The sequence below is a fragment of the Aedes albopictus genome, chromosome 2 (genome assembly GCF_035046485.1).
Source record: "Aedes albopictus strain Foshan chromosome 2, AalbF5, whole genome shotgun sequence".
NCBI classification, from domain to species: Eukaryota; Metazoa; Arthropoda; class Insecta; order Diptera; family Culicidae; genus Aedes; species Aedes albopictus.
Window position 1 is genome coordinate 179,132,781 of NC_085137.1, and position 15,580 is coordinate 179,148,360.

The 15,580-nt window shown below is 37.6% G+C and overlaps 3 protein-coding genes across 12 annotated transcripts in view; all 3 read left to right on the forward strand.

Moving 5' to 3' along the window:
• Positions 1 to 15,580, forward strand: part of LOC109397513 (dual 3',5'-cyclic-AMP and -GMP phosphodiesterase 11) — a 460,696-nt gene that overhangs the window by 288,640 nt on the left and 156,476 nt on the right. The window lies entirely within an intron of this gene.
• On the forward strand, positions 87 to 1,029 carry LOC109622827 (general odorant-binding protein 69). The gene has a single exon (XM_029859435.2). The coding sequence runs from the start codon at positions 88 to 90 to the stop codon at positions 1,012 to 1,014; it is 927 nt and encodes a 308-aa protein (XP_029715295.2). The 5' UTR covers position 87; the 3' UTR covers positions 1,015 to 1,029.
• On the forward strand, positions 1,514 to 2,471 carry LOC109622828 (general odorant-binding protein 69-like). Its single transcript, XM_020077273.3, has one exon. The coding sequence runs from the start codon at positions 1,515 to 1,517 to the stop codon at positions 2,445 to 2,447; it is 933 nt and encodes a 310-aa protein (XP_019932832.3). The 5' UTR covers position 1,514; the 3' UTR covers positions 2,448 to 2,471.

Below are 15,580 nucleotides of genomic sequence, written 5' to 3' on the forward strand. Positions count from 1 at the left end.
TTTAAATATAGACATGTTCACGAGTAGCTGAACAGTTTCCACTGCCTTTCCTCAACACAGTAGTATTTTCGGAAGGCTTACGTCACCATGCAAATCCCCATAAGTGGATTGATTTCCACATTGTATCTCATATCCACATCTGTCGTGCTCGGTTTGGACCACTACATAGGATACAAAAGCTTTGACACCTACTTCCGCGAGTGCGGTGAATACTTTGAAGTGCCCAACTGCACCTTGGACGAATACGTTGTCAATGCGTATCCAGATGAGCCGGAGGTTCAAAACCTGATACACTGTGTTCTGGTGGGCTCCAGATCTTGGCACGATGCGTCGGGTGTTGTAGAGAACGTCATGTCTAACTTCTTCAATCCTGCCCCCGAGGATACCTGCTATGCCGATCGAACTCGAGAGTGTGTTCAAAATTCCCAAGTACCTTGCGATAGTAATGTGACACTTGCCTACAAAGCCTTCCAGTGCTATTACCGACAGTACGGGAACCTCAACCAATCTGACCAATTTATGCCTTGCTCTGATCGGGAATTACTAGTCCTCGTCAACGCTTCAATCGCTTTTGTGAATGTACCACGTTGCGAACTCCTCCAATACAGCATTGGGGCCATACTTAATCAAGCACACTTCGCAGAACTGATATACGTTATTCTACTACGAGGAGGCTTTTACTACACTGATAGGACGCTTGCTCTGAACACCCTGTACACCCAGTTTGGTAACCCGGAGCTGTTGACTCCGGAAACTCAGCAGTGTGTGGATGCTTCTATCGCTGCATGGGACGGTCAAACCCAGAAGGACCTAGCGTATGCCATCTTCGTGAACTGTCTGCAAAAGATCGTTCCGTTATTGCAGTTGATTCAAGATGTTGCTACTTCTTTGGTGACAGCTCCACCATCACCTTGTCCATCACCGAGCATCACAAGCACAACTACGACGACAACTACCACCACTACTCCACCACCTCCCAGTACGGCTCCACCATGCTACAACCTTAGGAGCTGATGGGTATCAATAGAACTAAGTAGTATGTAATATGTTGATCATGTCGTAATAAATGGATATCAAGTCTATACCAACCAATACATAAGTTTCCATTTAGCTACCGTTTTGGATGATTCAAATTCTCAAACAAAACTGATGATCTTGTTTCGCTTGTTGACCGTAATTTTTTTTTCATTACTTCTTATGATCATCGCTCGTTGATAGTGATGATCTCCATTCTGAATGAAAAGAAATTGTATGAATGGCAGACTTAACTTACTTACATTTGGTTACCATACCGTAAACTTTCACCATTGCATAACGCAACTGTTTTTACTGAAGTCACATTCATTTTCAAAATATGCCAAACGTCGTTGGCTTAGCGATGCACTATGTCACGTAACTCTCGCTCAAACGTTTTTTTGTTGGCCAAGGTTTAAATACAGACTTTCCAAAAAGTGTACCCTCAGTTCGGTCATTCATCCTTCGGTGGAACGACACTTCCAAAAAACAGCGCCACCATGCGTTTCAACATTGCCTGTCTGGTTTTTACTCTATGTGCCATAACATCTACATCGTATGCCCAAGGGAACCTGCAGCACTATGTAATATACAAAAACTTTGACACCTTCTTCCGGGAGTGCGGTGAATACTTCGAAGTTCCCAACTGTACCCTGGACGAATACGTTGTCAATGCGTACCCCGATGAACCGGAAGTTCAAAAACTGATACACTGCGCCTTGGTAGGCTTTGGAGGCTGGGTGGGTGGCTCAGGCGTCGTGGAGTACGTCATGTCCAACTTCTTCAATCCAGCTCCGGAGGACACCTGCTATGCCGATCGGACCCGGGAGTGCATACAGAACGCCCAGCCCCTGTGTGCCAGCAATGCAACCCTTGCCTACAAAGCCTTCCAGTGTTATTACCGCCAGTACGGAAACCTCAACCAGACTGCCCAGTTCATTCCCAACAGCGACCTGGAGCTGCAGGTCTTACTTGAGACTTCGATCGCTGCAGTAAACGTCCCCAAGGATGAGCTAGTGAACTACAGCAATGGCGTCCTCCTGGATCAACCGCACTTCGCGGAGCTGATGTACGTTGTCCTTCTTCGCGGAGGTTACTACTACCCTGGCCAGGGCCTTTTCCTGAACAACCTCTACACCCAGTTCGGAAGCTCGGAACTTCTCACACCGGAAACGCAACAGTGCGTGGATGCTGCCACTGCCGCCTGGGATGGTCAATACCAACGGGATTTGATCTATACCTATTTGGTGAACTGTTTGCAGAAGATTACGCCATGGTTGCAATTGGTGCAGAATGTGGCAACTTCACTGGTGACTGTTCCGCCTCCACCTTGCCCACAACCAAGCACTACAACCACAACAACTACGACGACGACTAGTACCACTCCGCCACCTCCCAGTACGCCTCCACAGTGTTACAACATTAGAAACTGATGGTCAAACGAACAGGGAACTCTCGGAATCGGCTGGTAGCTTGAGTTCAAGCTCGTGAGAGTACTGTTATAGGTTGAAAATAAATTGAAAATCTGAGATACAACTCAAACATGTACCATTTAAATTCTTTGCCAATTTATATTCTAAACAGAGAAGACCCACCAATGCGCATGGGATATCGTATCTTACCCGAGAGAACTATCGATGTCCAGAGATACAGGGGATGGCCAAAATGTTTGAGATAGGCAACTTTATTTCTCTCACAAAAAAATTCGACATGCGGTAACTTTTCATATAGTGCATAAAAAAATCTCAAATTTTGACTGTTTGTCAACCTATTATATGTGCATCATTGGTATAAATTTGGGCTCGAATGATTAATTTTTAGCGAAGTTAGAACCTTTAGAACTATTTTTTGGGCAACTATTTTTTGAACTGTCACATCTCGAAAACCAGTGAACCGAATTGAATGATTTTTTTAACGTTTATCAACAATATATTGATACTTAATACGACGTTATAAAATGTAATATTTTTTCACGGCGAATTAAGTTATACCGGGTTGAAATTTTTACCAATATGGAGGAAAATGAATCAAATTTACAATACCACACAAGAAAAAATTAAATGTGTTGTTCCTTCAATCTAAATAGGCTGTAATACATTTGATTAAAGATAATTTGATAACAGAAGTGGAAAATCTTTGGATGTCAACACTAAAATTTATTGACATTGATGTAAAAAAATTACATTTTTTTCGAGAAAAATCCAAAAAGTGTCAATTCATGATAACTTTTTTCAACGTTTAAAAAGTATCTATGTTTTAATAGTTTGTGAAGCATTTACATATTGTTAGTGTACGTTCAAAATTTCGTTCAATTCGGTTCACTGGTTTCCGAGATATGACAGCTCAAAAATGAGTAGTCTAAAAAATAGTGTTTTACCCGAATGGTTCTAACTTTGCGAAATATTAATCAATCGAGCCCAAATTTGTTCCAATGATGGACATATAATAGGTTGATAAACAGTCAAAATTTGAGATTTTTTGATGCGCTCTATGGAAGGTTATAGCATGTTGAACTTTTTTGTGAGAGAAAAAAAAGTTGCCTATCCCAAACATTTTGGCCATCCCCTGTATGTTCGGTTTTCGTTTAAATAGCTAACATTTTTTTGCGACTAAAAGCTTGGTGACACTGCCCAGTCAACACGCGATCGTATATGATGTGGAATAGAATGCTAAAGTGTAGGCGATATGCGTACACTTTACACGGGGCTAAATGAAAGCATGTACGCATATGGCCTCCACTTTAGCATCCTATTCAACATCATATAAGACTTCGTGTTAGCTGGGTGGCCGCGCGACCACAAAGTCACACAAGCTTCTGGTAAATCACTGGTCAAACATGGCACAAATGTCTCAATTGTCTCAAAATTCTTTGCTAGAAGAGTATCTTGGTTTTTATTGATCCCTTGACTGCTTTCTATCCAGGTTATGGATTTCTTTTCTGGTGGAGCTATTCAATAACTTCATTGACATTTTTTTTTCGAAAATATGAATGGGGTTCTGTGCCTTTTTGAAAAATATTCGGAATGATATTGAAATGTATCTTTTTTTTCTGTTTTCAAAAATTCTGGTTTGAAAATAAATATACAAATACAATGTTAGATTAAAATTCTAGCCAGAAGTTCCAAGTGTTTGAAGAAAACCTTCAAAAAAATCCTTCAGAAATTGCTCAAGGGATTCCTTTAAAAAAATTCCAAGGATTCCTTCAGAAATTCTTTCATGGATTTTGGATTCAGAAATTTTAATTGTGATAACTCCAAATATTAAAAAAAAATCGTTACAAAATTCTTCCATAGATTGTTTTCGACAATTCTTCGTTAATATCTTGAGGAATTCTCCCATATATTCTTCCTAAGAAAACCTACCATGTTTTTTCAGAAATTATTCCACGCATTACTTTTGAATATCCAGCAGGATTTTTTCAGAAATGCTCCAGAGATGCTGCAGAAATTACTCTGAAGCTTTTTCAGCTTCCATGGATTCCTCAAGAATTTTCTCCAAAAAATCCGAAAGAAAATCTATCAGGTGACCAGATTTATTTCAAAAATCTTCCATGCATTACTTCAGCAAATTCTTACAGGTTATTTCTCCAAGAATTTCTGTTGATACTTTTCAAAATATCCTTCAGAAATCCGATCTCCAGATTTTTTATTAATTGCTCTGGAAATTTTACCAACAGTTTATTCAAGGATTCCTTTTTAAAACGAGAAATGCCTTCGCTGATTTATTTGGATGATATTCCACGGATCGCATCGCTTCAAAAATTTCTTCAGCGATTTCTTGAAGAAAATCTTCCAAAGATTAAAAACCTTGAATGAACTGTTTGATATATTTCTTTTAAAATTTATTCATTTTTTTTTCATGAAATTTCTTCAAAATTTTTCATGTAATTTCTTTCTTGAAATTCTTAAAAGTACAGTGGTACAAATTCGCACTTGATTTTTGAACGGTAAACTTTTCTTGAAGGTCGTCTGTGTTTGATTGGTATATATTTTGGTAGACACGTAATATACTATCCATACGAGTAACGAAAAATTCTTTTCATCTCGTTTTATTTTTGTCACGAAATAACTATCTAAGTTTCGGAGGAAAATTCGTTTAAACGCACTTTTGTCGTTTTTTCCATAATTGTTATTGACAAATTAGGTATTTCACAATTTTTTATATCAATATACATTTCTGCAAGTACTATCACTAGTGATACTTAGAGCGGTATTATCACAAATTTTAATATTCAGCAACATAAAAATAAAATTTTCAGAAGCATGTGCGTTTAAACGAATTTGTACCACTGTAGTTCTTTCAGACAATTCTTCAGAAGATCCCGCAAGAATTATTGTACGGATTCTATATTTTTTTGGATTCTTTGAATATTCCTCGAGGGGTTTTTTTTCAGAAATTCCTCTGAACATTTCTTCAGAAGCTTTTCCAAGAAATACTTTCGTAAGCCTTCAACAGGAAGTATTGTTTCCTACAATGGTGCATATTTTCCTTCTTTCTAGCAATTCATTTCAAAAAAGTTTTCATGCTTTCCTTCGAAACTTTCTCCAGGTATTCTTCATGGAAATCTTGAATAGATTGGGATTTTCGTCAGAAATTTCTCCAGATCTCCTGCTAAAGCTCCTTCAAATATTGCTTCCGAAGTTTCTGCTAGTATTCCTGGAAAACTTTCCATTCAGTTCCCCAATTTTTTTCTTTGGATTCTTTCAGTAATTCTTCTATGGACTCTAGTGATTCTTTCAGAAATGCAAAATTCTTTCAGAAATTTCTTCATAAATTAAACCTAGGATAGCTTAAGAAAATTTCCAAGGATTGCCTCTTAAAATCCTTCAGAAATTTTTCCAAGGAATTCTTCGGAAAACCTTGCATTAGTCTCTTCGAAAGTTGGTTTCAGGGATGCCTTCTAAAATTTATGCATCGATCTCTCCATGAATTCCATTACGGATTTTTTTTTTAATCTTCCAATGCTACATACAGAAATGCCTCCAGGAACTGTTTTAGATTTTTTTTTCGAAGATTCGTTCGGAAATTCGTGAAGATATTCCTTCACGAACTCCTTCAGGATTTTTCCGGGAATTTAATTTGACAATCCCAAATGTCTCCAGCAATTACTTCAGCAATTCCTCCAGAGATTCTCTTCAGCTTTTCAAGCAGGAATCTCCAGAAATTCACACACAGATTCCCTTGGGAATTCCTCCAGATACATTGTTGCGGAAATTCCTCCAGGATTGGGGTCTTGTACCATTTGGGCAGGTGTTCCTATTTTGGGTACTTGTAGTCTTATCTAAGTCAATTTAAAACCGATTGATCCGATTGATTTGAATTTTTGTATAGAGTTAGTTAGATACTGTAAGGACTGTTCAATTTATAAAACAGACAATTTGCTTGTGCGATATCTTTTTTATTTTTCAATAAAATCATCATCTGTTTTTGCATAACTTTCTATAGTTATTCTCAAATGTAGAAAAAATATAACATTAAGCAAAATGTTCTTTATTGTGTAACTGAAGCGGTTTTCGTAAAACATCAATAAAAACCCATTTCTCAAAATTCGACATATCTTTCCACATACCTAACAAGCACATTTTCATGAAGTTTTTAATGTATTGGAATCTTATACCATTCTACTAAATGTAAAGCTCAATAGTTGGTCAGTAATAAGGCACCAAGCATTCTCCAGCTTGACATAGTGAGATGCCTTGTTTTCATAGAAATTATTAAAAAATGTTCATTTAAGTCCTGTGTTGCAAAAGCATCACTGATTCGGCTAAAAATTTGTCCAGTGTAGAAGAATATTGCTCTCTGAATGATACAGAAGAAAAAAAAAAAACTTTTAATTGCATTTTTAATCAAAAAATTTAATCCGTGAAGATGGTCAAATAAAAAAATGTCATACTTTTTGCTCCTTTGATGCAGATTTTCGACTCTAGCGAATCTTGTTATTATTTATTATCAGCAAAGTTGGTCCTATGTTATTCTACACCTTATTTAACAATAATCGGATTCAAAGTTTTTATTTCCAACATCAATGTTATGCAAAATTTGCATTAGGTTGTATGGCTATTTGGAAGAACCTTTCGAGAACGAAACTGTTTTGATGACTATGTCTGTAATAGCGCACAGTAACCAAACCAGTAATGCTATAAAGAAGCAGTTTTCTGCATTTAAAACCACATTATTCCCACTTTCGACAGGATGCATAAAAAATTGATTATTTAATATTTTCATGCTCTTTTTGCTTTACAATTGAGTTTTATTCAAAAAATCGAATCTCACTTGAGACTTTAATATATCAATACTTAATTTTCCAATTCAGTTTAAATTTTGCCAGGATGTTTATAACTCATGCTGATGCAGCATGGCACATACTTTTCTGGTATTAAAAACGATATACCATATGTGACCAATAATTTTATAAATATTTGCAATTTTCAGCAATCGAAAAATTCACCTCATTTAACACCTGGCTGATTTTCTATAAAATAAAACTATTTTTATTCGATTCAAAAATTATTACTGTAATGAAAGATGACGTACTGAACAACGAAGCAAGGGTGGTTAAATTTGAACTACGCGCCTTCTTTTTATAGCTTTGTAAAGTTGTCCGTTTTAAAAATTGAACAGTCCTTAAATGCCTAACTCTATACAAAAATTCAGATCAACCGGTTTGAAAATAACTAGCAGCAAGTGCCCAACATAGGTACACCTTCCCAAATAGCATATTTTTTCCAAAACTACTCCTGGACAAACGACTATGTTTTGACTACAAGTGATTTCGATTGTACATTGCATTATTTTTTAACGGCTGATGGTTTGTTTTCAGTCGGCTCTACCCCATTTGGCATAATGTCATTTGGCATAATGGCCATTTGGCATAACAAGGATTATGCACATTCTTACTAAGAAGGCTGTTCTTCGCCCCGCCAAATGGCATTATACCAAATGTGGTAGAGCCTTTTCAGTCCTTCAGAAATCTTTCAGGCGATTTCGAAAATCTCAATGACTTTGTGAAAATTGAACCAAATCGTGTCAAAATTTCACAGCACATAGTTTAACCCTTTGGAGCCGGAGGGGTCCATATGACCCTGACGATGAAACCTAGCATAACAAGCGTGTTCGATGCCAGCGCGGCTGCGACAGCAGTGGTGAAGCGTCCCGGCTCCAAAGAGTTAAATAAGATACTTTCAAACTTATTTATCTAAATAAGGCTGTTGTTTACATATTTTAATTAATTCGGATTAGTGTGTAATTCCTCGGGGATTACACACACATTATACATGTGAAAAATACAATTGTATTCGGAAGTATCTATTTATTTGGAATTCTAGTCTATTCAACGATAAAATGTGTCAGATAATTATAACTTTAGTACAAACCAAGAAAAGGGGGATCAAGTCTCCCCATTTTAAAAATACGGCATATCCTTAAAAAATTAAGGAAATCTTATAATTTCAAACACTCCATGTTCATCGAAAATACAAGAAAACTCGAAAAGAAAGACTCTGAAATTATTTTCCCTTTAAATAAACCATGTGCTAAAGGGGATCAAGTGTCACCCATTTTTGAAAAATACATCATAAGACTTGCCTCCATAAAAACACAGTTTGGAAAACTTTAACAATAATTTAAAGGTGTTCTGTTGTGTAATAACTTGCAATAGATGTTTACCTGCCATTTTGAATGGAAAGCGGATCTAGTTTTGTGTTTTTATCTTAAAGTTTCAGGTAAATTAAGGAAAAGGGATCAAGTCTCCCCAGTCTTCCCTACCGAAGTCGGTGTTTTTCTAAATGTTTAGAAGGATTCTGAGTTCCTGATAGAGTTACTTGAGGATTTTCTGATGAGTTCCTCGAAAGATTTTCCAAAAGAATCCCCGGAGTGATTTCTACAAGAATCCATGATAAAAGAGGAACTTCATGGAACGTTTTCTTCAGGAATACTTCGGGTATTTCGAAGGTTTTCTTAAGAGGAATTTTAGTATGTTACAAACTTTGGTAAAACTTCTGGAGAAAATTCCAATCTATTCAAGATTTTTATGAATAATAGATGGAGAAAATTTTGAACAAAAGCATGAAGAAAATTCTCATAAGAATCCCTAAATGATTTTTTTGGACAGGTATCCATACAGCAATGTAGGAAGCCGTCCATTAAAGATTTTCTTAAAGAATGCTTGGAAAACTTCAGGAAGAATGTGCGGAGAATTTTCTAAAAGGATTTTTGGCGAAATTTTCACAGCAATCCCTATAGAATTTTACGGAAGCACCCTTGGAGGGTCTTCTTAATGAATCCTTGGAAGCATTTTTAAGATAAATTTTGTAGCAATTTTATTTGAATCTAAAAAAGTTTTTAAGCAATTTCTGGGAAAATGTTTGAGTGAATTTAAAAAAAATCAAAAACAGTTTTTTGAAGATTTTTTTTAAATCCCTAGAAGATATTGTATAGGAATACGCCGGAAAATTTCTGGAGGGATTATTGCAAGTTTTTTTGGTGTTAAATGTATTATTTTAACTTGTAAGCATTTTCCTTAGTTTAATGCACATTTGTAGTGCTCTGAAATAAAAAAGCATCATGAGATTCAGCAATATAATTTTTGATGACCTACTTTCAGGTCATTTCAGGCAAAGATCAAATATCAGATAAGTGAATTGTTCCCTATCAGGGACATCAAAATGTAACCTCTCGTATTAAAACCTGAACCAGGATTCCCCCTTAGGATACGAAATTCCTATACAAAGCTCAAGCTATGAAAGCAACTAATGCTGCGAACAAAAGGCAGACAGCCAGGAAAAATACGAATACAGAATTTTACTGATGGACCAACAACAATTATGAAACCTCTTCATTCTGGGTTCGGAAATTGTTATGCACTAGGGTAACAGGACAACATTTATGTTATGTGTTGTGTATGTTCGTATGTGTTGTCCCAATTTATTACGCATTTGCAGTGTTCCACTAAAATATGTTATATTCTAATATGCATTTGTAGTACTTCATTGTTTATTCGTAATAGAATCCGTGGATGTTTTGAGATCACTGACGATATCAAAAGAAATGTTTTGAAAAAAAAAATGAAGGATTCATGAAGAAATGTTTGTATAAGCTTTTGAAGAATTTCTTTGAGGAATTCTTAGAGAACTTCTTGGAAAACAATTCAAGCCTAACTTTACCAAACACCGTATGTAACATAAGTAAACAAAAAAGACATTTTTACATGAGGCACTGAATTTCGGTAAGGACTACTTGTATCACTTCCTCTTAAGGATGATTTGTGTAAAATTAACTTTTCACGTTCCTAAAATGCTCAATGTATGAGTTGCTATGGGAACAGCGAACTTCCCTTCGATTTTCTCCTTTTGCGGATTTTGTTAGATACGGTAAAGTTAGGCTTGAATTGTGAAACACTCTGCAGAAGATTATCTAAATAATCATTGGAGAAGTGTCTAATTCCCTGGAAGATTTTCCATAACAATCAAAAGTAAAAATTCCTAAAAAATCCATGCAGCATTCTCTACTACAATACGAGGTAAAATTTCTGTTTGAATTTTAGACTAATTTCTGAAGCATTTCTAAAAAAAAAAACACTAAAGGATTTTTCAGAGGAATTCATGGAAGAATTTCTGAATAAAAAAAACATGGCAGGTTTTATTTGGATTTTTATAGGAAAACTTGGAGAAATTTCTGAGGAAATTTATAAAAAAAATCTTAATCAATCTAAGAATTTTTTGAACGATTTTTTTGAAAACTTCTTACAAAAACTTCTTACAACCGGAATTGCTGAATCCGCGAATGAATTCCTGAAGAAATCCTTGGAATATTTTTAAAGGGATCCGTAGAGAAATAGATGAAAGAAATATGGAAGATTTTCTGAAAAGCCTCTGGTTTAGCCCTTGGTAAATTTTCTGTCTGGAGAATCTCTGAGGAATTTTCTGAATGACCGTGACAAGGTTATATCTTATATTTATGTGGGTGCTTTAATTTCTGTCCTACGCCTAATATTGTAAAAAACACCTAATTTAGCTTGTCAGTTCAAAGTTGAGTTATTTCCTTTCCTTTTGATTTCCTTTCCAATCAATTAACATTTCTTGAATCGGTAAAATTGAAAAAAAAAATCGATACATGGTCAACTATTTTTTATAAAAACATGCTTATCGGAAAAGACATTCAAACGGAATGAATATGCATACTAGAGTTGGTCAACCGTTATATGGAAAAATTAAAAATTCAAAGATCAAAGTTTTTAAGATCCCACAACTGTGCAAAATTTGGGCAGGATTGGTTATGTCTACGTTTTGCGCATAGCGTTGGAAGTTTGTATGGGATTTTATATGGGAAAACGTGCTTTTTTGCATTTCTCTCTAAAACTATGTCACCGATAATGTTAAAACATAGCCTAGGGTGTCCTGAAAATCTTTGTCGATGACCACGAAAGGAACCGATGCCTATTGAAAAAGTTATACCGTTGGCATTGCTTACCGAAACAGCATGATTTTGTTGTTATTGTTATTCCTTTACGTTTTAAAACTTAAACACATGTATGTGGTAAGTTGAATATAACTTTATCCGGCCGAATAACTTCATGTGGTCTTCGACAAAGTTTTTCAGCACATCCTAGACTATTATTTTACATCATGGGTTAAAAAGTTTTAGAAAAACTTTTTCAACTTTTCACAAAAATGCAAAAAAAGTATGTTTTCCCATATAAAATACCATACAAATTTCAATTGCAATGCGCAAAGTGTAGATGCAACCGATCGTGCTCAAATTTTGCATAGATACTCAGGACCCAAAATGAAACCAAAAAAGCTTTGATCTGATAAGTCGGTTTCGAAGACCCAGCATACATCGTACATAAAAGCACGACAAATATTAACTAATACTCACCCACCTAAACAGTGATAGCTTTCAAATCATTAGATCAAAATTGATGAAATTGTGCAAGCAAGTGTCAATCTGTGTATTATAACTGCTTACGAATTTTCATAATTATCGTTACTGTACTTTGGGCTGTGGAACAGCAAATAGATTGGGGTACCTATGCAATAACTCCATACGGTTTCATGTACTTTTACTAACAAATCGTTAAAAGATTTATATTTTCATCCCCTATCTGTGGAAAGTTCATGGCCCTTGTTAAATTTAATCGCCTGAAAAAATGATTTATAAAACGTTATATTCTTCGGAACATAATAGCGCTTGAGGAAATTGACTGCACATAACTATTCATCCGACAATCGTAGAATGACTTCTTGGGCAGAGCCGGGTCGAATTTATCGGATAAGATTAGTGGGCTGTGTAATATATGACTTTCGAAGGCTGAATTGTACTCCGAAAGCTTCAGGGGAAGTCTGGCTCCTTTTTCGAATTTACTGCGATGGCAATTGAAAGTATGACACACTTTAGTAGACTGGTCTAGTAACTGATATTAAAATATGTAGATTTGTAAGACCTGGAAATTTTATTAATCCTGCAACCTGAACTGAGAATCGCACTAAGTCTCTTGTGTGAGAGTGTGTCTTCTTAATTCATGGGTTATTTTTATTTGAAGATAAAAATTTCATTTCTTACATGTGTGAACCAGTCCACGTTGCCATAGACAAGCGGGAGAAAGTCAAGGAAACCCAACCATACTTTTGTGATGAAATCCACTGACTAAAAAGCGCGCTCTTTTTTATATTCATGGGATACCTATCACGTTATTCGAGGATGGGGTGGCACTACTGTTGGCATTCTGTGGGTGGGTGGTCGTCGTCGAATCGTTTGATTTTAGGTATGTCTTATTACTTTCGGAACCGTTATGGCAGTGCGATCGATTGAACGCCGCCATCGCGGGAACCGATTTCATACAAGCCATCGAGTTTATACTTTATGGTGGCGCGAATGCGTAACGAGCAATTGTGCGGATTAAGGGGATTAGAAGGCATTATGGGGGGAGTGTGTAGTCATGGGGTTTTCAATCGCTGAATGTTAAGGAATTTTGTGAACGCAGTTTTCACAGATTTCAGAGAAAATCAACTTTCAGATAGAACTAAGGTTTTTGAAAAAAAAAAACAAACAAATCCGCTTTCACGAGCTAGAAACTACCCTCACCAACTGCTCTAATGACCCTCTTTCCAAAAGATAGTTTTGACAACATGAATAAAGTAGTACACGAAGTGCTCTTTCCGAGCTAACAATTCCACGCCACCTCCGTACCAGCACATCTCCACCGCGGTGTATTTATTTACAAATCATTACCGGTACAACAATTCCCCAACTGGCATGGCGGCGTGAGTAATTACCTTTCTGCAACAATCTGTTAAAAGTCATAAAACTTTCGGCAGAAGCAGCTCGTCTGCCTGCCCCCGCATCACTGGAGAGCACAGAACAAAAGTTCAGTTTTTATTTTGCTTGTTCAACCAGCATGCAACCGTCACGGATGTCGTAGGGTAATGAAGCTAGAATTCGTCCTGGCATCAAGAGTTTTGCGTGGAAATGCTAATGGTCACTAGGTCTTTCCTCCAGGAATTATTCAGGATTTCCTCCAGCGATTTCTAGAAGAATTTTTTCAGCAATTCCTCCAGGGGTTTTTTCAAAAATTCCTGCAGGGATTCCTACAGGGATTACTACACGAAACTTCACCAGGGATTCCTTCAGGAATGCTACGAGAAATTCTTTCAAGAATTCCTCCAAGGGTTCTTTCAAGAATTCCTCCAGGGATTGCTTCAGTAATTCTCTCAGGGATTCCTCTAGGAATTACGTCAGTAACTTCACCAGGGATTCCTTCAGAAATTCTACCAGGAATTCCGTCAAGAATTTATTCAGGGATTCCTTCAGGAATCCTTTGAGGGATTCTTTCAGGAATTCTACCAGGGATTCCTTCGGGAATTCCACCAGAAATTCCTTCAAGAATTCTTTCAGGACTCCAGGGATTTCGTAAGGAACTCTTCGAGAAATTATTTCAAGAATTCCTGCACGGATTCCTTCAGGAATTCCTCCAGGGATTTTTTTCAGGAATTCGTCCAAGGATTCCTTCAGGAATTTCTCCAGGGGATCCTTCTGGAATTAATCTAGGGATTCCTTCAGGAATTCCTCCAAGGATTCGTTCGGAGATTCTCCTAAGTATTTCTTCAGGAATTCCCCCAGGGATTTCTTCTGGAATTCCCTGAGGGATTCCTTCTGGAATTCCCTGAGGGATTGCTTCATGCATTCCTTCAGAAAATACCTTGAGGGATTCCTGAGGGTTTCCTTCAGCAATTTCCTCAGGGATTCCTTCAAGAATTCCTCCAGCGATTCCTCCAGGGATTCCTCCAATTATTTTTCTGGAATTCTTCCAGGGCATTCTTTCAAGTATTTCTCTAGGGATTCCGTCAAAAATTCCTCCACGGATTCCACCAGGAATTCTTCCAGGGATTCCTCCAGGAGTTTCTCCTGGAATTCCTCCAGGAAAACTTGCAGAGATTCTTCCAGGAAATCCTCCAGGAATTATTTTAGGGATTCCTCCAGGAATTCCTCAACGGATTGCTCCAGGAATTTCTCCTGGAATTCCTCCAAGGTATTCTCTAGGATGTCCTCCAAGGATTCGTCCAGGAATTCTTCCAGTGATTCCTCCAGAGATTCCTCCAGAGATTCCTCCTGGGATTCCTCCAGGGATTCTTCCAGGAATTCCTCCCCGAATTCCTCCCCGAATTCCTCTTGGGATTCCTCCTGGGCTTCCTCCAAGGTATCCTCCAAGATTTCCTCTAAGGATTCTTCTAGGAATGTCTCCAGGGATTCCTCCAGGAATTCTTCCAGGGATTCCTCCAAAGATTCCTCCTGGAATTCCTCCAGGAATTCTTCCAGGAATACCTCCTGGGATTTCTCCTGGGATTCTTTCAGGAGTTCCTCCAGGGATTCCTCCAGAGATTCCATCTGGAATTCCTTCAGGTATTCCTCCAGGAATACCTCCTGGGATTCCTTCTGGAATTCTTCCGGAGATTCCTTCTGGAATTCCTCCAGGAATTCCTCTAGGGATTCCTCCAGGAATTCCTCCAAGGTATCCTTCAGAAATTCCTCCAAGGATTCTTCCAGAAATTTCTCCAGAGATTCCACCAAAGATTCCTCCAGGGATTCCTCCTGGAATTACTCCAGGGATTCTTCCAGGAATTCATACAGCATACAGGCACTCCTCCTGAGATTCCTCCAGGAATAGTTCCTGGGATTCATCCAGGGATTCCTCCAAGAATTCCCCCAGGGATTCCTCCAAGAATTCCTCCTGAGATTGCTCCATGAATTCTTCCAGGGATTCCTCCAGGAATTCCTCTAGGGATTCCTTCAGGAACTCCTCCTGGGATTCCTCCAGGAATTCCTCCTGGGATTCCGCCAGGAATTCCTCCTGGGATACCTCTTGGAATTCCTCCAGGAATTCCTCCAGGAATTTCTCCAGGAATTCCTCCATGAATTCCTCCATGAATTCCTCCATGAATTCCGCAAGGAATTCCTCCAGAAATTCCTCCAGGAATTCCTCCAGAAATTCCTCCAGGAATTCCTCCAGAAATTCCTCCAGAAATTCCTCCAGGAATTCCTCCAGAAATTCCTCCAGGAACTCCTCCAGAAA